General features: G+C 32.6%; 1 protein-coding gene across 1 annotated transcript in view; it reads left to right on the top strand.

The window, feature by feature from the left end:
• LOC110453028 (prominin-1-A-like) overlaps positions 1–14016 on the top strand; it is a 36332-nt gene extending 22316 nt beyond the window's left edge. Inside the window, exons 11-25 of the mRNA XM_021501841.1 lie at positions 516–595; positions 1174–1326; positions 1739–1871; positions 2242–2318; positions 3242–3347; positions 5023–5172; positions 5641–5679; positions 6020–6076; positions 7239–7292; positions 7585–7659; positions 9439–9507; positions 9792–9884; positions 10913–11016; positions 11387–11410; positions 11600–14016. Coding sequence (XP_021357516.1) covers positions 516–595; positions 1174–1326; positions 1739–1871; positions 2242–2318; positions 3242–3347; positions 5023–5172; positions 5641–5679; positions 6020–6076; positions 7239–7292; positions 7585–7659; positions 9439–9507; positions 9792–9884; positions 10913–11016; positions 11387–11410; positions 11600–11636 — 1251 coding nt within the window. The 3' untranslated portion in view covers positions 11637–14016. The remainder of the gene's footprint in view (positions 1–515; positions 596–1173; positions 1327–1738; positions 1872–2241; positions 2319–3241; positions 3348–5022; positions 5173–5640; positions 5680–6019; positions 6077–7238; positions 7293–7584; positions 7660–9438; positions 9508–9791; positions 9885–10912; positions 11017–11386; positions 11411–11599) is intronic.
• The last annotated feature ends 9445 nt before the right edge of the window (positions 14017–23461 follow it).

The raw sequence follows: 23461 nt of genomic DNA, 5'->3' as shown, positions 1-23461 counted from the left end.
AAATTTTGTATTTTGATCCTATATCATCGAAAAATCTTGCCGGTGGAATTTCGTTTTTTTTTTAAAAATACGATGATATTCAGACCCGGCACCTGGATTCAGCTAAGGAATGGCGGGTTGTTGAAGGCAAAAGTAGGTCACTGTGACATTTATTATACCTTTACACCTTTGACTTTTTGTCAAATTAAAAGGTTTTTACCGATTATTTTTTACTATAAAGCTTAGAATCACCATGTGGTTTTAAAAAGTACGTCTTGAATTAGCAGAGAATCGCATTATTTAGTACCTATTACACATATTACCACCAATCCATATAATCTGAAGTAATGAGTGCGGAAACTATATCAATGTTACTGAGGCCTTGGTTTTCAACTTTATCATACTATTTGTTTGCAATTATCTGTTTTACAACTCCTAGTATCGCCTTAAAGTAAAATATGTTATTTACTTTACAAGTGGAGAGCTAACTATGTTTTGTTGCACTCTAAATGTCACCTTTACATTTTGTTTTGTAGGTTAGAAACTCCAACTTGGATAGCATCAAAGATACGGTCGGCGACACCGTGGATACCATCAAACCGTTTGACCATTACAGGTAAGTAAACAACCACTTACATGTATACTAGATATAACACTATACTTATCTAACGTTGATGCTCCTCCGGTGTAGTTTTCACTCTGATTTAATTATCCGTGTTTCGTTGTCATTAGGTTCCACTTACAGTCCTTTTAAATGAGGAAGTACAATAAAGGTAAATATCGATAAAAAATATACAATAACAGGTAACGTGTAGGAATCAAAACGAAAGGAAAGACAGCTCGACCGCAAAGCACTGGAAGAGTTACCAGTTGCTCCGAAAAAACAAGAGTAAAAGTATCGTATTCCCGAATCCGCCCCCCTCTCCCCCCAAAAGAAAGAAAACAACAACAAAAAAAAACAACAACAAAAGTTCATGAACACATGGATTCGTGTACAAAAGCTTGCAGTGTACTCTACCGCTGAAAAGTTCTTAATGTCAAACATGTAATTACATCGTAGACATTTGATTCGTGGATGAAGAGTAAAGAGTACCCACGTAATCAACGAAATTAAAAGAACCCATGAATTTGTGATTTCATAGTATGTTTCATTCGGTCGAATCACTCAATATTGACAGGGAGTGTATGTTGTAGATGGATTGCTGGAGTAGTCATCGGCGGAATCATCTCTTTGATTGTTGGACTACAGTTTTTTGGGTTGGGATTGGGTGTATGTGGCAGCTGCGGCTCCCCTCCAGAGGATTCCAAAGGCTGTATGTCCAACTCTGGCGGAAGAATGATTATTGCGTACGTACTATTATGTGGTTTTGTTAGGACGTGTCTCCATCCGATTGATGTCACTTCATGAATTACTTACGACTTAATTTAATCAACTTAACCATCGCTTATTAATAACATTGAATCAAATGTTTAAACACACTTTTCGAGATATTTCACAGCAATGTTGTTTATACAATAACAAAAATCTATTTTACAATATCATTTCGAGCTGCCAAAAGGGTTCACTATTTATCGATCGTCAAATCAGATCTAGTTATCTCCCTTTCACACAATATGCTTTATAATTGTAAGTCTTTTCAGTTGTTAATTATTCTTTCATTTTGTTTATTTCAATGAAATTACATATGCTGGACATTTATAAGAAATTCATTCCTGATGCATGGAACTGCGTTTAAATATATTTTTCGTCTCTCATCAGATCGATCATCTTTATCTTCCTGTTTGCGTGGCTCTTGATGTTGTTGACAACACTGCTGTTCGCTGTGGGAGCACTGACTGAGAAGTTCATGTGTCAACCCTTGAAGGACCCACAACTCACGGATATTGAATCGGTGAGAGAGCAATTAAACTTAGTGTTATCATTGTTTTTTAGAGAATACAACTAGGCTAGTTTATATTTTAATCCCATGTGTTTGATAGAGAGTGGAATGTGCAAAGTATTGATGCACTTTGTCATCAAGCGATTTTGTTATAAAATATGCTTTTGATTTTACATCACAATCATTGTTTTTCACAGGAAATATAGTTCTCACTTATTCCTATAATATTATTGCCATGTTATTTCATTATGAAAAGTCCGAGTTGAAAAATCACATATCCATTCTGTGCCAGCCTTAAACCATGTTATGTATGAATATATTCAAATGATCGTTTTAGATATTGTAGCATCTTTTTCACTGCTACAAAATATGATTTATACAGATTATGAAGGACTTTGTTGATATCAAAACAATGCTGAAGTACAATCGGGAACCACCCAGCCTGGGAACAATACTTAGGTAAGATAATATGCATATATAATGAAATATAAATAAACAGTTCCCCCTGATGAACCTCCAAAGAGGTGTAAGCGCTAGGGAGGTACTAAGAAACTATTGTCAATTGTTTTTTTAAAATCATAAATATATAAATTATATATTGAAATATTAATCTACATGTATTAACATATTAATCTACAGTACATACTGATAAAGGTAGAACAACACATATACAATGTATATTTAACGGGTTACTTGTCGATAAATACGTATTGTTTCATGAGTGTAATGCACGAGTGAACACATTAGTGTATTCTGCCATACAAGTGTTATATATCATACGTGATTCTTTTGTCAGAAAATATGTATCGTGTCCACATAACTAACGTACTTGTAAAAACCAAATTGACATATTTATCTTAGTATCACTAAAACTTGTCGTTTACTCCAAATTTGCAACATCAAATTATTGTGTACTGTTGTCTGATAAACATTGACGAGTGTTATCTGATGTTTTGTAACTTAATATAATCGTTCTCGGTCTGACTTATAACAAGGTTAATTAACTTTATATATAAAACTATATAATTATTTCCTTTAATTTGTTTATGGAATATGATTATATATTGATTATGATATCTGACGGTATACACCAGGACATGCATATTGTATTATCTTATTATCACAATTTTTTTATCATCAATTTGTTTCTTTCATCTGTTTTTATGTTAAGGTACTTCGATACAAACCTTAAATGCAGAAATCGAAATAATTATGATAATGTTAACATTTGTATGAACACAATGAAAACTGTTTCACAATATTAATACGGATTTAGATGGAAAATCATGACTGACTGTTACAATGATAAGAATGTGCCTAATTGATTAATGTATCAACATTGTTATTTTCGAAAGTTGATAAAACTTTTGGTTAAATTACAGTTCTTGCAAACAAAACCAGGCGATCTATAGCGCTCTACAAATGGACAAAATGGGAAACCTCGTGGATTTCCCGGCACTAGAAGCACAAATAAAACAGGCTAAACTGGTAAGTTATGCTATGTTAATATTGCCATTATAAATAGTTAGTTGTTCAACTAAATAAAACAAATCGAATTATATTTAAAACTTTTTATTTCTATTGTGGATTCTTAAAACCGAGGTAATTTTCAAATGAACTCGTAGTTCTACAGATCATCCCGCTTGAATGATGGAAAGTAAACGTACACAAAAGTACGACGATTATGATTCGTATAAAATGCTACTGACTGGCAGATTATCGATACAGCTGTACGATGGATATTATTGCGTCATTTCTAAGGCGAACCAACAAAAGCAATATATTGACAGGTGAAGATTAGTATGATACGGTATACGAGTACAGTTAAATGTAGCATATAGCTTACACCTTAGTACACTAAGAGTGTACAGCGTTGAGACTTTCAGTGCCGTAGTCTAAGATTAAAGGTAAGCTAGTGCACTAAATTCCCTGTGGTGTTGGGTTTCTATGTCTTACAGTGTCTCACAGTTAATCCAAAGGACTCAATTTGTCCTATTATTTTGCACCTAATGCAACAGAATCTTATGAAAAACATCAAAACAATTCTTGTCAAATATCCATGTCATTTTCCTGAATGATTTTATTTGAAAATATTGAACCTATTAATTCACGAAGCGCTTCGAGTAATGAATTTGAGCATTTAGTATGAAAACAAGAAAAAGAAAACATTTCAATTTGTGGATATTTCAAGAGTCACAGAGTGCAAAATTATATAGTATAACTAAGAATCATGTGCAATCGATTGGTGTTCGAGGTTCAATTCTTCCTGTTGTATTTTCCGATGTGAATGGAGTTATTGGAATTCTGAATTTGTCCTTGTGTACAGACAACAATTTTTATTTCTTAAGTGATTTTCAAGAGACATCAATTTCTTTAGTCAGGATTATGATATTATGTATACAAATGCAATTGCATTCAACAGAAACATATCAGATCAGAGAATAATCACTAGAAAAACGAAGAAGGAAGCAACTATTTAAAAATAGAAAACCGTGGAGCCATTTCGTCCAATGAAAACTTGGACGGTGTTAAGTATTTAGCTTAAGTAAATAGTCTCTGTATTTGACTGTGCTTCTGACATAAATACTAATTTTTGAGTGTTCTGGGTATTTGGTCATTTGCGAGTCCACGAGTTAACGTTATTTATATATTATTGTTGATTATTAAACCTGCGTGATTTTATACACTTTATGTTATATTTACGTTTTTATATATCCGGAGACATTGTTGACACAAAATTGTGGTTGATAATCATTGAAGGATTGAATTCTTTTGTGTTAATTGGGTTTAAACCTTCATGGGCCTTGAAGTAAATTTAATGAACTGCCAGGAAATTATAAATTCTAACATATCTATGGCACGAAAGATGCTGTATTGATTACAATGTTAATACAAAGTTGCACATAAATGGATTTTTATATTAAAAACTATTTTTTTATGGGCCTTACTCCTGCACTAATTGTCGCAAGTAAGCATACGCCAGCTGAAAAGTTAATGGGATATTTTACTCGTTGGTATGTACATTGAGTCCAACTTTAGTAGGAGAAATGTAACTATTGCATTTAACCTGCAACTGTGTTATTATTCTACAGAAAAATCACATAAACATTAACAATAAACTATAATATTGACTTTACACATTCGTTTACTTTGGTTTTAACAGGATATGAAGACCCAACTAGACAATGTAACAACTCAGCTGTCGGGGGGATCATTCGGTGGAGTTAACTTGAATCCATCAAGTGTCACAACCAAGCTTGATCAAACAAAAACTGTCATTGAACAGCTAGATGTAGATGGCATCGAATTAAAGGTATACATATACATCATGTACGTATTTCAATATGCTTTATTTATTTTACAACGATTATGAATTATTTTTTCAACTGACATGACTACCTCTTGTTCACTCGGATGGAAGCGTGAAGGGGGTCTAAATGTGAGAGGAAACCTGAGCACCCGGAGAAAACTAATCGTGTCGGGCAAGTGTCGTAATAATGTTTCACATCAGACCGAGAAGTCGCCCCCTCGGCCGATATAAAACAAATCTTGCTGTGCATTATCAAAAATTAGGTGCATAGCTTAGGGATGTTTTTGATGAAACAACATTTGACTAAAACCGAGTGACTATATCATGTCCCTGGGAATAACAAGTGTTAACTCAAACCTAGATCTGTGCGCACTTTTTAACAGAATGACAATATATATTCGAGACAAAGTGTTGTGAAACACTTTTTCGAGAATGAAGCTAATATATTCGATGCATTTCTTACCATTTCAGATAACTGGTCTGAAAAATAAAGTGGACACTTTGGCCTCGGTAAGTTAAGGTTATATCCTGTACGTTAAACACTTAAAGTGGCCAATATCCTAGATCATTTATCACCGTTACCTTTAACCATTAAGGTTTAAGTTTACAAATTTCTACTTACATTATATGTATCATTATTATCTTTATTTGACTGTCTAATTTAACGTTTGAAAAAGTAATCAAAATGTAATCTTATTTCACGTCATCTCTTAATGTTTTGTTTTCAATACCAACCAAGTATCAATAGGATCATAGGCACGATAAATAGTGCGTATTCATCATTTTATGTATGTATTATATGCGTATGTTTAATATTTACATCGTAAATGAGTTATTACTATTTACGCAGCTCCCAGTCCTGACTAGCACTCAAAAACAACAAATGACCGCCCTCACTGCGTCACTGGTAAGTTTCTTATCATTGATTTGGCTGACGTGAAAGAATACCATAGAAGATAATTTTAATGAAATGCATTTAATCATCAGGTAATTGTTGTTGCATTGTACTCCAATCATATATATATAAATCTGTGAAATGGCACTGTCTTCTTTGTTGTTTATTTTTTGGAGAAAGAAAATATCCAAAGCATTATAATTTACAGTGACTTTTTTCTACCTTGAGTGAATTATCTAGTCAATATAATCTTTGAGTCTCATTGTGGAAAATAAACTCAGGAGAATTGATTTTAATGGCATTAATATTATATTATACTATTATACCTCATTCACATAAACACATTACATGATTTGATAATGTTGATTGGCAGCATAACGTTTTTCAGTCAAATTTCCCACATTCAGGGTCTCTCTAGAAAATTTATTTAGAGTTATCAGCCCTTAGCTGCTAGTGACTAAAGCAGGCGATACCAATGGCGTGTAGGCTGGAAAGTATTATTGATGTCTTATTGTTCTAGTTTGATAGAACATTTAAGTCCTTGTAGTGAAACATGATTATTCGTTCCTAGTCGATCAATCCTAAAACGACAACAAATATATAATCAATCTTCAATAGTTGGGTAACCTCTATGGATACCTAGTATTGAGTGTGTAATGAATATGGAGTCAGTTGTTTTGTAAAAACAAATTGTTGAACATTTCTAAATATTTATGCATACTATTCACTGGTACAGTGTATATAAAATAACAGTACGGTCTTTATATTTGTGAAACAAATACATAAAATCTTTACACAAATCGGAAATACATGTAAGTATGATAATAAAGCCATGTTATTACAACTGGATTAGGTGATGTCTTATACACATTAGTTATAAAAAGTGTTTTTATTTGGCGACAAATATTAAATATGGATACATAATATTTACCTACAGACATGAATGTATACATAGTTTGGTAATAAATGAAACATTTGTTTGGTAAATTATGATTTTTTTTTAAAAGTTTCATAATTAATATATATATTTACAACGATACTGTAGTTTAGATGCTAGGTTAACTGCATGACTAGGTATTTAATCTATAGTTACTCACGTGACTACCGTCAAGCCATAGCCGAAGTTATGATGACGCTGACAAATAACTGCATACATGTATTAACTTTTCTTCAGAATACTATTCAACAGAAGTTAGTTCCTCTTAGGAGCCTGAAAACCTCTATTGGTGTGAGTAATACTTGTACGAGTTTGATATTTCGCCAATTATGCTTGTATTTACTTATTGTTACTTATATCCAATAGACCTCTGTTGTTTGTGATTTCTCCTTATTTAAGTTAATGCTGTTGCTCAGCTATTATGGTGGAGACGTTAATATGTTCAATGCATAATCAACATTCGAAAACGCAAAAAAGAACACGTAAGCGCGAAAGGTATTTAAACCAGACTAATTGTTGATCTTTGAAAGTAAAATAAGCACGTGTATCTATTTTGTATTTTCGTCAATCTTTGTTTTTCTAGCCGTTGGTCACTGACGTTAAGTACCAATTAGGGCAGGCGACGACACAGATCAATACAGGTGGAATAATGACCGGGGTATGTACAGTGTAGAATTGGAAACAATACACGAATAGTACACTATTTAATTTACAACAACATACACGGCAATTGCAACTTAAATAATGAATTTCAAAATAGTCGTATGAATCTTAGAACCCTGCAGAGGTATCATAAATGTATTAATATGGTTTGCAACAAAGAACTATCAGACGATAGTTCTTTGTTGCAAACCACGGGGAATTTCTTAGTGTCCTGCACGCGGTAGGCAACGGCGAAACCAATTTATTGTGCTGGACCTTTTGTCGTTATTTTCCTTCCTGGTGACCATATATAAAATTATAGTGCAAAGAGGTTTGTCATCAACTTACCTCCCTTGTGCCCACGTTGGTGAACTTTATGCAAATTTCTATATCTCTACAGGATATGTATTCTTTTTGTACTGATACGATTGTTTAGATTTGACCTGTGAAATAAAGCAATTGATACGTACATTATCTAACAACTGAACTACATTCTGTAAAGTTCTATATATAATTGGATTGGAAAAAACGTCGAATTGAGTTTAACGGGTAAAACGGTCATTGACTGACTGATCAAGTGGGAGTCCTGTCCTATTCGATAATTCATGTGCTGTGCAAACACATCGGATTTGTGTTAAAATCCTCCAAATACCATTGTTTTGCGTTTTGCCTTTTCGGCGTCTTGTCCAAACCTATCCTGTAGTTATGTAAGGTGCATATCCTGGTTAACATATAGTTATACTCAAAAACCAAAAAACTGATATGAAATACTTGTGTGAGCATTATAAGATTTTGATTTGATCCTATTTGCCGCTTTCCAACATGATTAATGTGTACACTATGTAAATCGTGTAACATAAAGTTAAAGAACTATACAGTATATAAGATAAAAGGGAGTGTTTAATTCAGAAGAGGAATGGGAAAGCTTTGATTGTGGTCATGCGAATTGGAGAACATGTACAATATTTCACTAGAATGTTTGTTTCAAGTGTGCGTCCATCAGTCTATTGTTTCGTATCTTTTAATATGTTTTCTCTGTAATGCGTATTCAAAAGTATCATGTGATAAAAAAATATGAGTGGAGCATTTCTCTGTCACTTACACAATACAATGAACGGATAATTGCGTATTATTCAGAAGTTTATAAGTCAAAACGTACCCTGGGCGTGTTTTGTGTCTACCGCCGTGGTGCCCTAGACTTATAGAGTGCAAGACACATTATTCGATCAATTCCGTTTTACTCACTTTCTCAGACATACTCGGGAACCGAAAACTACATTGCCTTTTGAAACGTAGCAACAACGGCATCGAGTCAAGGAGGTAGTTCAAGTGATATTGAAGGGATTACCTCCCTTGTCTCATTAAGCCATTTTGCCATTTCTGTACACGTGGATATATATAAATAAATCCAATTAAAATTATTAAATTATTTGGATCGATATAAAGTTGCTTTTTTATCCTATCAGCACTCTTAATTAGTGAAACTGATTGAAATTTAATAAGAATTTATATTTTTTTTCAAAGAAAGTCAAAATTATGTTTATATTGTGTTCAAAACATTTTCACTGACATTCAATATAAATTTTTTTAAACAATGGAGTTTTTTTTTGTTTTTGTACGAAATATTTTGTTTAATATGACAATGATCATGTTTCCAGAGTACAAATATACGTAGTGCGTCACATGAATTAAGGATATTTTGTTTTTATTACTTGTACTCCTTCCCATATTATTACCTGTGTTGCTTGGATGTTAAAATATTCAGTAAACATCTTTTTACATGTTCATATTCCAGCTGTCGGAAAAATTCATCAACAACACATTCGATATTGTGGATCTCTTCTATTCAAGCACAAAAAATGCGGTATGTTTGAAAAAATAAAAGATAAATGTATTCTTTATTACCAAATTGACTTGTTGAGCACAAACGTTTAATACAAAGTAAAATGCTGAATGCACAAATGGAAAACATAAATACACAGTAATCGAATGCACGATTAGAAAACTTAAATACCAATTAATTAAATACTAATTTGACATTCAATAATACATTCATGCCAAATGGGGTAACTTGATAAGTACGCATATTGTCGACTTGTCGATCTGTAGGGGAAAAAGTTTTGTCCACGAGCATATTATTGATTTCAGATATACCACGACCTTGGGAAATGTGGTCCAGTTTGGAACTTGTACAACTCTATCGTGATTGTGTCTGTGTGTCAGTACACTGTAGACGGACTGGTAAGGAAACATTTATTTAAAGGTGGCTACACCAATATTTCATTATTTTCCAAGTATCAGCAAGATACACGTGTAATTAATTTTCCATAAATTCCGCAGTTTTCATCAGGTAGAGAATTTAAGTGTCGAAAGAATAAAAAATAACCTCATTATGCACTTCAATAGACTCAGCCAGACCTGCAAGGTAATATATCGCAAAATGCAGTATTTTATTAGTATCCATGCACTAAAATGTTATGATCCCGTTAAATCTTTCTTCATTTTGATTGGTACAAAAGGCAATACCCTGTATTCTACTCTAAATATTATATTTCGCTTTCGATTCACAACAATAAAAATATCGTGAACACCGATCGTAACCAATGCTTTAATAATATATGGCGATAAACCGTTATATGTGCTAAGAACTGTAATCAGGACGAAATTGTTGATGACACATCAGCATAAATATTATAATAATGTCATTCAAGCGCCTTAACATTAACATCGATCAGAGGAACTTCGTTTACACAGTATTGTTACTCCATTGTTCTGGAAACATGTCAGTTTCTTTTAAATATATGTTTTCAAACCTATATGACCAACAAATTTCGTACAATATTCAACATACATTTATATATATTTATTTTACTGTATACAAGCATGTTCCCAAACTAAAGTTACCCAGATTGACATTACTCGCTCATCTCGATTTTAGTAGTCATATATTGATTTTTACGTTTTTCGTTTCCTCAGACATTAAAATTACATTTCGCTTTAAGTAAATAATCTGCTGTTAATATTTTCCCTATCATTAACAGATTCTATATTGATCAGTAATTGAATAATATGTATGGTAGATATTGGTCTTGTTATGTTAATCGGAGAAAAGTCATATGAACAATATTTTCTTGGTTCCTTTTTATGTGTATTTGTTTAGAGAGTAAAATATAGATGTAAATTAATACAAAGCTACCTTAGAACATCGACGTTTTACATTGGTCCCCTGCTCGACTGATGTAAAGTGTGCTAACAACGTATTATTTCAGAACGGGTTTTGGTTTTCTTTGGGTTGGTGTATTTTCTTCCTGCTCCCAAGCATTGTGTTTGGTATCAAGCTCTCCAATCTGTTCCGGGATATACCCACTGGATTGTAAGTATAACCTTTCTGCTACAATTAACTGTAATCACACGCTTATTTCAATTTGCAGCATTTTTGAAACAAACTAAGAACTATCATGAAATAAATTTTATACGAATTGTATTATAAATGAAATATATTTTTCGTTAACGATAAAACATACATGATATTCCAACATTATATTAGCGGTTACTCCCCTTACTCTGCATAGCCACAGACGTCTGTTTCCCTATCTGTTATATATAAATATAAGTGACAGTGACCAGAAATCATCGATTGCATATATCTTTGAACTAACATGCAGAGTTGAACAGAACAATACATATATATATATATAAAGTCGACATTGCTTATTTTCATAATGGTTTCTTTCTTTTTCCAGGAAAGAACCGAGGTGGAACGACAGGTATGTTTTGTTAACTATCCTCTGTCATGCACTTATTATCTTAAGAAAGAACAAAAATGCTATAACTTTAGAGGTGACATATTAATGCATTTGCTATATTTCATTTATATTTGGACAAAACAACAGAGGAGAAAATCGTATTACTTGTATTTCCAACTTTCGTTTCAATACATTTATCTTGTTTTTCAGGAACAAAGTTCGCCCCCAAGATGCCTTAGGATTCTGACTAAGGCACTTCAACGACCTGCTAACATCCAAGAATATGAGTTAAATGCAATTTAAACCATTTTTTTTATCACAAATAATGAACCGTGTGTTGTCATTCATTCTTGGCAATTATCATAAAATAAACTAATGGCTTTAGTGCCATAAGTATTTGTTGAATCCGTCCAGAAATGAAATGTTTGTCAGCCAAGAAAATATCAGGTTCCCAATTAGCAATCCTCCGTCCAAAGGGTTTATCAGTTTGAGTATAAAGTGTGTACATATCATTACTGATATATTTTAAACTATAGACTTTTTATTTTATACCAGAATACCTATTTTAAATACATATTCGATAACGAATTGTAGTAGTGCTGTTATCATATGTTTTTTTGTTTGTTAAAGAAATTGATCATAAATGAAAATATAGATTTATATAATTAAAAAATGCGATTTTTATTTTGTTAATATTTGCATCTTATCTATATCGCTTGCAAGTTTCTACGAAATGCAGTCAATCGATGTCAGTAAGTTTGTTCGTCAACGTTAAATGTCTGAGGTATAAGATGGACTTTCCGAGAATGAAATCGTACTTAGCTAGGATATTATCGGCCGTAAAATATTAACATGAGCGCATGGCGCATGCATGACTTCAAACATGGACAATCATTTGTCATACTAAGGCTGAAGGAATTCAGCCAAAAATATTTAGTGTTTGTTGCTTTTAAAGCAACTTCATTCTGATAATATGCATAAATTCTCTACTTAAAAAGTGTATGAAAATGCATTTATGACAGAGGATTACTTACAAAGATTTCAGTATGGTCAACTGTTAGATTGAGTTCCTTTTTTATTCTGAATTTCGTATGAAACATCCAAAGAATGCGTTTATTTTTGTTTTAATGTATTTGTAGCCTGATTTATATTAATCAATACGTTATAAATTGTCATTCTGATATAATTTTGTTTTAGTGCTACGTCTTGTGAATTTCTCCCTATGAGATGCGAATTTTCTCAAACCTAAACAAAAGTATATAACTTTTATAATAATTATATAATTTATAAATTTTTAAACTTAAGATAATAAAACGTGTGCTTTGCCCTAATAATGGCCGCCTACTGGCATAGGTATTAATAAAAACTTCCAGAAATGAAATGATAGTCCCTTCAAAAACTATCGATTTTTCTTGTTTCATAAATTTCCGTCAAGAGAGTCATCATTTCGGTGTGGATGTATTGTTTTGGTAACAAAGTAACCAATACATTTTCAGCTTTATATATATTCATATTTTTAAATATTTTTTTATTTTATACATAAATGTTTGTTTTTATAAATAGTAAAATTATTGATTGAAGGCGTGCATTTTCTTAAAGTGTTAAAGATTTTTGTTTTACAAATCAATAATTTTATAATTATATATATATATATGCGATGCAGCTACTAGCTTTATATATTTTGGAATATATTTCCTTCATCGTCCATTTTTGATGTTTAAGAGTTTCTATGAAATGCAGTATCAATCGACATTAGTAAGTGTTTCAATAGAATTTAGTGTTATTGGGAAGATATGTTAAAAAACAAAATATGGAATCTCGTTCGAAAGCAATCTAGCAATTTTATGCTGGAAATAGGACATACTAATATACTATTTTAGCAACATAGTGATAATGTTGTACTTCAACCAATATCGAAATGTATACGATAAGAAATAATATAATTATATTACGTTCTGTCAATATTTAAGAGCTTTCTTACATAATAACTGTTGAACAAATTATGGTAAATTTAATTGTGATAGGTTTAAATTTATTTCATATAGACAAGACTTATTTACTTATCTTTTCATACCTTTTTTTTCTTTTTTTTCTTAAAGGTAAGTCAAAAGTAGGCATTTATATAAAATAATAACGATGCATTTTTGACAGGACTATTACTTTCAAATATCAATATTCTGACACTTGTATTTTACTTGTCACACATGCTAAACGTTTGATTGGAATTTTCTTTTAAGCATTTATTTTGTATGAAATCTGTAAAGAAAGGTTTGTGTCAGTTTTTAATTATTGTTTTATTGTCCATATCAATTTGGTTATAATCTATGCATTTTACATTATCATTCTGGAGTAGTTTTGTGACAATGTTACTCCTCTCTTGTACATCTTCAACCTAATCAGATATACATATACATTGTTTTGCTTGGTGTGTCGAATGCTTGCTTGATAACTTTTAGATATAAACACGTTTTGGAACTATAGATAATAAAATCTGCAACGAGCTTATGCTGGTAATTGTGTTTTATTAATACTGCCAATAGCCATATTTTAAAAGAACTCAATATTGCAAAATATACCTAATGTTTTATCCTCGATTTCTTGAATTAGCGATGGAGAGGCTGCTATTTAAAATGAATATTAAAATTCTACCCTTATGCAAAGTGAGTGGATGTATAGTTATAGCTTTGTCAGTGTCAGTCTGTTCTTCCCTCAGTCAGTAAAAGCTATCACATGAACTCCTGAACAAGTTTAATTCAAATTTTATTAGATTTTGGTGCTCATCTGTCAAGGTTGAAGGGTTAAAAGTCAGGTCAAAAATCACCCATTACAACGTTCGAGGTTAAAAGATTGTACAAAATATCTCACGAACCCCTGAACAAATTTCGTTAATATTAACATCATAGTATGTTACATGGAGTTCTACATCTTAGACGATTGGTAATCGGTGAGGATTAAAGGTCAAAGGTCGCGTGCAACGCAGGGTTAAGGGAAAAGAGGACGGGGTATATAAATACGAGCTTCCGTTCAGGGTAATATCTAAAAAGAACAAGAAATATAATACATAGAACAAGTCAAAATCACAAAGAGAACAAGATAACTCCACATAGAGAACATGGTAATATCACAGAGAGAACGCGGTGTTGTAACAGAAAAAAATAGGCAGATCACAGGTCAAAGTTTTAGCAAATACTAAGCGAAGTATTATAAGCAGAACACAGACGGTTACAGTGCGTCTTCCGTCCGCGTAACGTCCGATTATGAGCTCTCAAGTATGAGATTTTTTATCAATTATTATTATGAAATGAAAAAAATACAAGAAGAAGAATCATGTGAAATATACATATTTAATTGTTTTATTAGAATATTTGTTATTATATCTAATTCTACAATGCATGAAGCACAGTTTTGCATTGGCTATAAAACTCAAGAATGGGGTCAGACTCGCAGGAAACAGAACAAGGTGAGAACATTTTTTGGAGTGACTTGAAATGTTTTCTGACCACATATTCGATATTATTTGATACATCTGGCATGACTACGTATTTCCGTATAATAGTGTTAAACAATTTCTGTCGGCAAGATCATCTATGGCGTAACCTTACTTAGCTTGTCAGTCATATGTAATAATAAATGAATGTAGACCTGCCCTCCCGTTTATACTATTCGGTGTTGACCAATGACCAGAGCTGATCGGTGATATGACAAATATCAAAACACAAATAGACATTACATATATATATTTTTATTGCATTTGATTCTATAATTTCTGTTTGAATGACATCTGACTTTTAACACCTAGGCAAGTGAGGTGCTCCGGTTGAAAATAAATAGTGCCTGTTAGCACAAGGCGACTATGTGTAGTTATTTATAGTTATATTAGACTGTGTCCGATGTAAGTTGTGCCACAAAATCCAAGTTATGACGTTAAAAATAAAAATAAAATGAAAAAGTGCATTTCTTGAATGAACAAAATCTAACAGATTTAGCTAAAATACGGTAATATACAACGTAAGTTTAAAAACGAAATCGTTATTCTTTATAACCCATTCACAGATTTACATCAACCGCTATCGGCATTGCACATCAATTTTTCTATCGTTCGCACATGAAGAGGACACCGGGCATACATCGTTCACACGCCGTGTGTACATGATGCGTTCACTTTATTCATGTAATATTGTGATATCTTTCAATTGTAATATCACAGATTGAGTAAAAGGTTAATAATTACTGCGTGGAGATATAGATTTCTCCCACCCTTCACGGGTGTATCCCCCGTTATATCCGACAAAGGGGGAGATAGCCTCGTGCCGATTCCGATTAACACGTGTTCAATTGTCACGTCATCAAAATGCGTCATCTATAATTTTGACGTCATAAAAAGTAAATGACGATGTTTTTGTTTACAAACATGGCAGACAATTGTCGGTGGAGTTGTGACTAACATAATTGGTTGGGAGTAAAATAATCATTTCCTACCTCGAGGGTGTAACAGAGAAATCTCTAACCCGAGGGTTGATGTATTTTGGTTGTCTGACTTGAGGCTCTGCCTCGGGTTAGACAACCAACAAATAATCAGCCCGAGTTAGGGGAAGATTCTATTAATATTTTATATTTGTTCCATTTTGAAATATTGTAACATTTTACTGTGGAAGTTAACCCATGTCAGTAGTTAATCGATTCATTTATATAATTATTTAATATAGAATTTTCCAATTATGCTGGTACTTACCTAGCCCTATGTCAAGAATACTAATAACTTCTTTCACTATTTTAAATTGCTATTTTAGGAGCTCACCAGGTAGATGTAGAGCTAACTCGATAGGTCATAACTTAAGGTCATACGATACAACGAGAAGATATATTTACCACTGGCGTTACTGTAACTTGATGTGACTGGGTATACAGCTATACTCCTTGCCACTGTAACTCTGGTCACATAGAGTAGTAATTTACCACTAGTTAAACTATACGTCACAATATCGCGTAGTCACCAGATATATTAAATAGTTATTTACCACACGCTACATATATGTAAACTATACGTCACCATAATTCGAAGTCATCAGATACATTACATAGTCATTTACCACTAGCTAAACTATACATCACCATATTTCGAAGTCATTAGATCACGAAATAGATATTTACTACTAAATACATTAAATAGATACTTACAACTAGATACATCAAATAGATACTTACCACTAGATGCATTAAATTGATATTACTAGATACATTAAATATATGCTTACCACTAGATACATCAAATAGATACTTACCACTAGATACATTACATAGTCATTTACCACTAGCTAAACTATGCGTCACCATATCTGGAAGTCACTGCACACATTTAAAAGTTATGTACCAATAGGTGCATTAAATATTTAATTACCACTAGCTATACGTCACCATATCTCGAAGTCAATAGATACATGAACTAGTTACTTACCACTAGATGCATTAAATTGATATTACTAGATGCATTAAATATATGCTTACCACTAGATACATCAAATAGATACTTACCACTAGATACATTACATAGTCATTTACCACTAGCTAAACTATGCGTCACCATATCTGGAAGTCACTGCACACATTTAAAAGTTATGTACCAATAGGTGCATTAAATATATAATTACCACTAGCTATGCGTCACCATTTCTCGAAGTCAATAGATACATGAACTAGTTACTTACCCCTAGATGCATTAAATTGATATTACTAGATGCATTAAATATATGCTTACCACTAGATACATCAAATAGATACTTACCACTAGACACATTCAATAGATGCTTACCATTAGATACATTTAAGTGATACTACTAGATACATTAAATAGATAGATACACTAAATAATTTAATAAATAGATACTACTAGATACATTAAATATATTCTTACCATTATATACATTTAGTAGATACTACTATATACATTAAATAGATAGATACCACTAGATACATCAAATAGATACTTACCACTAGATACATTCAACAGATGCTTACCATTAGATACATTTAATTGATACTACTAGATACATTAACTAGATAGATACCACTAGATACATCAAATAGATACTTACCACTAGATACATTCAACAGATGCTTACCATTAGATACATTTAATTGATACTACTAGATACATTAACTAGATAGATACCACTAGATACATCAAATAGATACTTACCACTAGATACATTACATAGTCATTTACCACTAGCTAAACTATGCGTCACCATATCTGGAAGTCACTGCACACATTTAAAAGTTATGTACCAATAGGTGCATTAAATATATAATTACCACTAGCTATGCGTCACCATTTCTCGAAGTCAATAGATACATGAACTAGTTACTTGCCACTAGATGCATTAAATTGATATTACTAGATGCATTAAATATATGCTTACCACTAGATGCATCAAATAGATACTTACCACTAGATACATTACATAGTCATTTACCACTAGCTAAACTATGCGTCACCATATCTGGAAGTCACTGCACACATTTAAAAGTTATGTACCAATAGGTGCATTAAATATATAATTACCACTAGCTATGCGTCACCATTTCTCGAAGTCAATAGATACATGAACTAGTTACTTACCCCTAGATGCATTAAATTGATATTACTAGATGCATTAAATATATGCTTACCACTAGATGCATCAAATAGATACTTACCACTAGATACATTACATAGTCATTTACCACTAGCTAAACTATGCGTCACCATATCTGGAAGTCACTGCACACATTTAAAAGTTATGTACCAATAGGTGCATTAAATATATAATTACCACTAGCTATGCGTCACCATTTCTCGAAGTCAATAGATACATGAACTAGTTACTTACCCCTAGATGCATTAAATTGATATTACTAGATGCATTAAATATATGCTTACCACTAGATACATCAAATAGATACTTACCACTAGATACATTCAATCGATGCTTACCATTAGAGACATTTAATAGATACTACTAGATACATTTAATAGATAGACACTACTAGATACATTAAATATATGCTTACCATTAGATACATTTAATAGATTCTACTAGATACATTAAATAGATAGATACTGCTAGATACATTAAATATATGCTTACCATTAGATACATTTAGTAGATACTACTATATACATTAAATAGATAGATACCACTAGATACATTCAATAGATAGATACTACTATATACATTAAATAGATAGATACCACTAGGTACATTAAATAGATGCTTACCATTAGATACATTTAATAGATACTACTATATACATTACATAGATAGATACCACTAGATACATTCAATAGATAGATACTACTAGATACATTAAATATATGCTTACCATTAGATACTTTTAATAGATACTACTAGATACATTAAATAGATAGATACCACTAGATACATTTAATAGATGCTTACCATTAGATACATTTAATTGATACTACTAGATACATTAAATAGATAGATACCACTAGATACATCAAATAGATACTTACCTTTATATACATTAAAGAATTATTACCACTAGCTTTACTATACCATAACTTAAGGTCACGTGATACACTGAATAGTTTATTTTATTTAATGTCCTATTAACAGCGAAGGTCATTTAAGGACGTACACTAATAAATGTTTTCATGTAATTGAAAGTTACCAAGAGACTTATATCAAAGTTTAAGATGCTTGGTGCATTTCCTCTGGTTTAAGTGCATTTGTTTTCTGTTTCGACCTTGAGTTCATTTTGTTCATGAGCTTGGACACAGTAGGTATACTTTTGTTCTATTTCATGGTAGATTTGGTCAGTATTGGAATTAGACGTATCCTAGCAACGCAGTCATTTGTAAATGTCAACAAAGAAGAATAGAATTATAGATTTTTTATGATAAATGTAACATTGATTAGTTATCTAATACGCTTGGTCTTTATCATGTGTGCTGGATTTCATTGGAGACTAACAGACTGATGTATTATTTGATTCATCGGGAACGAGAAAGTGAATGTTTAGTGCATTTTTAAAGCTTCGTTTAGGGTATTTTCAATTTCATAATGTTTTGTATTTTTCGTTGTTTCTATAGAAACCACAAAATATGACATTCGAGTGAATGACAACAGAAAGATCATGTATTTTTGCATAGCCGTTATTAGTTCGTACCCCCCCCCCCCCCCTTTTACTTGTTGATTCCATATTTCTCGAGTATATCCATGGTTTGTAAATTAGTAATGATAAAATATAATCCGAAAGGCAGTGCTGTTTTACCTTTAGCGTGATTAATCTAATAAGGTTAATACTCGGAATTAAAACAGATTAACCATTCACTTGTTTATGTACGAGATGTGTTAAATTAGTTGATAATATCACCTTTTAGAAGGTATGGAGCATTTTATTAAGAAAGGCATGTAAATGGCCACGTATATCTCGACCACAAATTAAGGCGGCGTATAATTGATCGGAAGGTAGCTGGAGCGCACCCTTACTAATCACATGTGGTGGGCCACTGGCAGACAGACTACCGCTAACATTTACCAAATGGATTACTGTTTTATCACATAACTATATTCAGCGTTGCTTATGAAGGTAATATGTCTTTCCACTACCTGACGACTATCTACAGCCGTATTGTAATGTATGTTGACACACGATCAGGATGGAGCCAAGTCGTTAATTATGCCACATTAACTTACAATAAAACCGGTGCTTGGTCTCCTAATGTTTACCTTTTCTTTTCACGGTATCATAATTTATCACAACCCTTTCAATAGATAGTCCACATTTTCTCAGCTATTCGACGGGATTAACAGTGCAATTACCCTAATCCCGGACTGAAATGAGGCATTTGGCGAAAACCGCTATTTAAACGTAGCCCGATAATAATGTCCATATCTGAACTGCCGAGCTACTGTGTTCAATACATACATCATTGAAAGTTTTTAGAAAGGCATTCTAAAATGGTAAGAAAGTTAATGTAGTCAATATAAATGTAAACCTTTATCAAGTAAAATTAATAGATTGATTAGTGTAATGGGTATGTATACGATACGAAGTATATTAATGGGAGGTGCCATATCTTATCAATATATGTTCAATGTTTGGTGAACTGTTTTATCAATGTCTAAATCCTCCTCCTTTGTGTATGATACTTATGTTAAAGAGGAAACCAGTGTTCCTTTCAAGTGTCATACAGTATCAAATGGATATTATAAGCTTAACTCCACAACCCTGTCAGATTACATAGTTCTCCGTTCCACATATAGGTACACAACTAACTATAAAGCAAGAACCCTGGTTTATTTTTGTGGTCAGAGCGTACTCCAGTGTTAGTTCCAAGACGACACAAGTAAATATTTATTTACTTTTTACATATGTACTCGCTTATAGTTCTCACTCATTTACTAACTTATTTACGCTGATACAATATATGTAAGATAATAGGTTATTTCTACACAATTTTGGTTTTTATTGAAGGAAAGCAGAAATGCAAAAATAAAAACTTAAAAGATACGAACACATCTGGAGGATGCGAAAACCATTGGATATAGAACTGACATCAAAATATCTTTAAATGTTACTTTGGGACGTTTTTGTTATGTAAAGAAAGTCGTATCAAGTATCTCCATGAAGAAATGATATCAAGAATTCCAAATTAAAAGCACACCAAGATAAACCATACAGATATAGAATCAGGAATCGTCATACAGAAATAGCAACAGGAATCTTCATACAGAAATAACATCAGAAATAGCACCAGGAACCTTTATACAGAAATAACATCAAGAACCTCCATACAGAAATAGCATCCGTAACTTTCATACAGAAATAGCATCAGGAACATTCATACAGAAATAACATCAGGAATCTTCATGCAGAAATAACATCAGGAATCTTCATACAGAAATAACATCAGAAATAGCACCAGGAACCCTCATACAGAAATAACACCAGTAACCCTCATAGAGAAAAAACATCAGGAATCTTCATACAGAAAGAACATCAGGAATCTTCATACATAAATAGCATCAGGAACCGTCATACAGAAATGGCATCAGGAACTGTCATACAGAAATAGCATCAGGAACCGTCATACAGAAATAGCCTCAGGAACCTTTATACAGAAATAGCATCAGGAACATTCATACAGAAATAACATCAGGAATCTTTATACAGAAATAGTATCAGGAATCTTCATACAGAAATAACATCAGAAATAGCACCAGGAACCCTCATACAGAAATAACACCAGTAACCCTCATAGAGAAATAACATCAGGAACATTCATACAGAATTGACATCAGGAACCTTCATACAGAAATAAAATCAGGAACCGTCATACAGAAATAGCATCAGGAACTTTCATACAGAAATAGTATCAGGAACCGTCATACTGAAACAGCATCAGGAACCTTCATACAGAAATAGCATCAGGAACATTCATACATAAATAACATCGGGAACCTTCATACAGAAATAGCATCAGGAATCTTCATACAGAAATAACATCAGAAATAGCACAAGAAACCTTTATACAGAAATAACATCAGGAACCTCCATACAAAAATAGCATCCGTAACTTTCATACAGAAATAGCATCAGGAACCGTTATACAGAAATAGCATCAGGAACCCTCATAGAGAAATAACATCAGGAATCTTCATACAGAAATAACATCAGGAACCTTCATACAGAAATAGCATCAGGAACCGTCATACAGAAATAGCATCAGGAACTGTCATACAGAAATAGCATCAGGAACCTTTATACAGAAATAGCATCAGGAACATTCATACAGAAATAACACCAGTAACCCTCATAGAGAAATAACATCAGGAATCTTCATACAGAAATAACATCAGGAATCTTCATACATAAATAGCATCAGGAACCGTCATACAGAAATAGCATCAGGAACTGTCATACAGAAATAGCATCAGGAACTGTCATACAGAAATAGCATCAGGAACCTTTATACAGAAATAGCATCAGGAACACTTATACAGAAATAACATCAGGAACCTTTATACAGAAATAGTATCAGGAATCTTCATACAGAAATAACATCAGAAATAGCACCAGGAACCCTCATACAGAAATAACACCAGTAACCCTCATAGAGAAATAACATCAGGAACATTCATACAGAATTAACATCAGGAACCTTCATACAGAAATAGCATCAGGAACCGTCATACAGAAATAGCATCAGGAACTTTGATACAGAAATAGTATCAGGAACCGTCATACAGAAACAGCATCAGGAACCTTCATACTGAAATAGCATCAGGAACATTCATACAGAAATAACATCGGGAACCTTCATACAGAAATAGCATCAGGAATCTTCATACAGAAATAACATCAGAAATAGCACAAGAAACCTTCATACAGAAATAACATCAGGAACCTGCACACAGAAATAGCATCCGTAACTTTCATACAGAAATAGCATCAGGAACCGTTATACAGAAATAGCATCAGGAACCCTCAGTCCGGAAATAACATCAGGATCTTCATACAGTAATAATACCAGGAACATTCATACAGAAATAATACCATTAATCTTCATACAGAAATAGCATCAGGAACCTTCATACAAAAATAACATCAGGAACCTCCATACAGAAATAGCATCCGTAACTTTCATACAGAAATAGCTTCAGGAACCGTTATACAGAAATAGCATCAGGAACCCTCATACAGAAATAACATCAGGAACCTTCATACATTAATAATACCAGGAACATTCATTCAAAAATAACACCAGTAACCCTCATAGAGAAATAACATCAGGAATCTTCATACAGAAATAACATCAGGAACCTTCATACAGAAATAGCATCAGGAACCGTCATACAGAAATAGCATCAGGAACCTTCATACAGTAATAATACCAGGAACCTTCACACAGAAATAATACCAGTAACCCTCATAGAGAAATAACATCAGGAACATTCATACAGAAATAACATCAGGAACCGTTATACAGAAATAGCATCAGGAACCCTCATACAGAAATAACATCAGGAACCTTCATACAGTAATAATACCAGGAACATTTAT

Source organism: Mizuhopecten yessoensis, unplaced genomic scaffold (assembly GCF_002113885.1).
Source record: "Mizuhopecten yessoensis strain PY_sf001 unplaced genomic scaffold, ASM211388v2 scaffold7065, whole genome shotgun sequence".
NCBI classification, from domain to species: domain Eukaryota; kingdom Metazoa; phylum Mollusca; class Bivalvia; order Pectinida; family Pectinidae; genus Mizuhopecten; species Mizuhopecten yessoensis.
The sequence above is the reverse complement of the archived record's forward strand: the minus strand, read 5'-3'. Positions and strand labels throughout refer to the sequence as shown.